Raw genomic sequence first — 3,307 nt, 5'->3', positions numbered from 1 at the left:
GATTGTGAGACCACCTTTATTGGGCCGAGTGGCCGTGAAGAAACACTTACAGGGCTCCTCCCGATAACCAGACTGAAAGCATTGCAGGGCGTGGTGTTGGGAAGGGAGTGAGTTTTTCTCCAGGCTTCCAAGGGGGTGGCCCTGGGACACCTGCCCAGGAGAATCTCGGCCCACTCAAGCTCCCCAGGTGCCCCCACAGCCCATATCCTGAGAGGGGGCACAGATGCAAGTGGGACGTCCCGTTCACCTGTGGACCAAGATGCCCTTCCACGCCTGGACATCTGCCCAAGGAGGGATGGAGCACACACAAAGGGGCAGGGTCCTCCCCAGGGTCCCACCATCCCTTGCCTCCAGCCTGCCCCCCTTTCTCTCCTATGCCATTCCCACTCCACCCACGGAGTCCTGAGAGGAAACAGCCTCCCTGGGGAGGATCCTGGAAATAAGCCTGACCCCAAATGGGCTTGGGGCCAGGAAACATATATAAATATATCGGCTGTGTATATGTTATATAAATGTATATGTGTATATATATATATATGTACATGCACACTCCCGAGGCAGCTAGCAGCTGTGCCCCAGGATGGGGAGCGCTCGGCCTCATCCAGAACTGGCCCGGCTCCTCCCCTGAGGCCTGGCCACCTTGCAAAGCCTCGGGCCAGGTAGCCTGAGGTAGCAAGGGCTGTCACTTGAAGTCAAGAGTCCAGGTGTTGGGGATGTAGAGGGACTGGGTCTGGCGGGCACGGCGAGGGGTGGTGTTGAGGGCATCCACGCTCTTGCGGCTGGAGCACACCACGTCAGCCACGAAGCTGGTGCAGTCGCTGCAGACGTCCTTCAGGACACAGCCGTGGGTGTACATGTGAGGGAACTCCTCCTCCACACTCTGCCACTGGGGCCTTTGCAGGGACCTGGGGAGGGACAGGGGCGTCAGGGAGGCCCCCCACCCGTTTCTCCACGTCCACACGCCCTCCCCCGCATCAGGCACGCAAGGTGTTTGGAATGAACATGCCGAACAAAGTGCACCCTGGAAAAAGCTCTTCCTCGAGAGGAACCTGAGTCCTGGGCCCTCGGCACCCAGTATGGTTTCCATCTCATGCTGCTCAGCCCCCAGGGCCCTCCCAGACGCCTGCGTCTGGCTTCCTTGGGGCGTCCCAGGAAACGGGACACCTCCCACTCCAGCTCCTGCGTCACCGCATTGCCTGACACACGGGGTTGGCGAAGGCACGCACTGGAAGGCGTCTCTCCGCTGTGTGGCTGTGGCTCTGGCAGCTGTCGCCCTCTGAGGATTCTCAAAACCCAGCGTGTAGACAGGGATGTGTGCAAACTTCTTGGAGGGCATCTTCATCTGCAAACAGAGAGTTGTGGGTGGACAAAGGCTTCCCTAGAGACAGTCCAGGCACACTCGCCCCTGCAGCTCTCTAGATAGCCCCCCTCCCGCCTGGCACCTGCCTCCTTCCACACACCCAGCATGGCTGCCCATATACAGGCACGGAGCAGGCACTGTGTGTTTTATACCATGCAGGGTCTAGCGTCGGGCCCTTGTATAGCAAATACCTAACGCAGGACAAGGTGGACACTTTTCCACGGCCAAGTGGCCGGATATAGAGTCAGGGTCTGGAACCTGGTGATGAAAATCCCTCTTAAGCAGGTTCCTGTTTCTGGGCTGAGGCGTAACGGGGTGACACACTTACTTATACATGTCATTGCCCGCTTACCTCAGTGCACGTGTGTGCGCAGACACCTGAACTGCTATAAAGAGCCTCCAAACACACTCAAGGAAGTTGCAGGGCCAGAAGCTAGGACTCTCGAGGGGAAGTGAAGGGTTTCTTGGCACTGTCCTACTAACATGGAGTGTTAACAAAAAGCACCTGCTAGGGTTTTTTAAAACTGTACAGTCTCGGAAAGGGTAGGAATGGATTCTGCCTGGAAGGAGGAGGTGAGATAAAAGATGAAGGTGGTGTCATCTGACAGGAGACTGCAGGCCCCCCGTCCCTTGTCAAGCAGCAGAATACCTGGATGCCCAGAGGCCTTGCTCAGACCCCAAGTGAGCCTCACCTTTATGCTGCAGGAAGTGCAGACGGCTCTGGAAGGGAAGAGGAAAAGCGTCAGCGCTGAAGAGGCCCGGGAAGAACAGCTGCTTCCGTGTAGGTGTCCCACCAGCACACCTGCCGGTCAGCTGCCCTGGCCGCCTGCTGGGCCCCTGGCCGCTTCCGTACTCATTGGTTCTTCTTTAGAATATCGGGTCTGGAGTGTTCTCATTCCCTCCAGACCCGATATTCTAAAGAAGAACCAAGAGGGGCAGAACTATTGTGGGTGTAATACTAAGTAAAAAGAAAAGCAAGATTTGGGAGTCCAATGAGTACTGAAGCGACCAGAGGGACCTCAGTGGAGAGGCTCAGTTTTAAGCAGTGATGGACATCTCTTATTCCCCGCACCTGACTTCAAAAATAAACACTTTCTTGCGAAAATCTGAACATCAGAATTGTAATTTAGACGATGGAATCCTCTCCTCTAAAGCCCACTCCTCAGAGATGATCCCTGCTAGCAATACAGTCTTCATTCTCCTGATGTAAGTGTATGTTAACAAAAAGTACACTTCAATAAAAATGCTGTTCTATAAAGATGCATCAGGGGCTCCTCCACATTAGTACAAATTGTCCAAATTCATTTTTTATGCCCAGCCAGTGTGGCTCAGGGTTTGGGCATCGACCTATGAACCAGGAGGTCGCGGTTCGATTCCCAATCAGGGCACATGCCCAGGTTTTGAGCTCGATCCCCAATAGGTGGATGTGCAGGAGGCAGCCAATCAATGATTCTCTCTCATCATTGATGTTTCTATCTCCTCCTTCCTCTCTGAAATCAATAAAAAATATATAGTAAAAATTTTAAATTATTATCCCACTCTGGCCCATGAATTACATTTCCACCATGGCCGGTGGGAGCAGACACTATTCATGGAACTGTTCCTTTAAACCTTTAGGGGAGGGTCAGTAAACTTTTCCTTTAAAGGGTTATGTAGTAAATGTCTAGGTGTGACTAAATAATGAATATTGAGTAAACAAATGGGAGTGGCTGTGTCCCAGTAAAACTCTATTTACAAAACAGGCAGTGGCTGTGTTTGGCCCATGGGCTAGAGTTTGCCAATCCCTGCTCCAGGGTGATTCTTTCAAAGCCTCCAGTCATGCCCTAGCCCGTGGATAGGACATCGGCCTGTGGACTGAAGGGTCCCAGCTTCAATTCCGGTCAAGGGCACATGCCCGGTTGTGGCCTCGATCTCCAGTCAGGGGCGTGCAGGAGACAGCTGATGGAT

At 53.6% G+C, this 3,307-nt stretch overlaps 1 protein-coding gene across 1 annotated transcript in view; it reads right to left on the bottom strand.

Moving 5' to 3' along the window:
- SPIRE2 (spire type actin nucleation factor 2) overlaps positions 1-3,307 on the bottom strand; it is a 16,071-nt gene continuing 12,764 nt past the window's right edge. The window contains 3 exon segments of the mRNA XM_015572063.1: positions 1-905; positions 1,227-1,342; positions 2,053-2,080. Of these exon segments, the coding sequence (XP_015427549.1) occupies positions 683-905; positions 1,227-1,342; positions 2,053-2,080 (367 nt within the window). The 3' untranslated portion in view covers positions 1-682.

Source organism: Myotis davidii, unplaced genomic scaffold (genome assembly GCF_000327345.1).
Source record: "Myotis davidii unplaced genomic scaffold, ASM32734v1 scaffold1453, whole genome shotgun sequence".
NCBI lineage: Eukaryota > Metazoa > Chordata > Mammalia > Chiroptera > Vespertilionidae > Myotis > Myotis davidii.
Note: the sequence above shows the minus strand (reverse complement) of the source record. Positions and strands in the feature narration are given on the sequence as shown.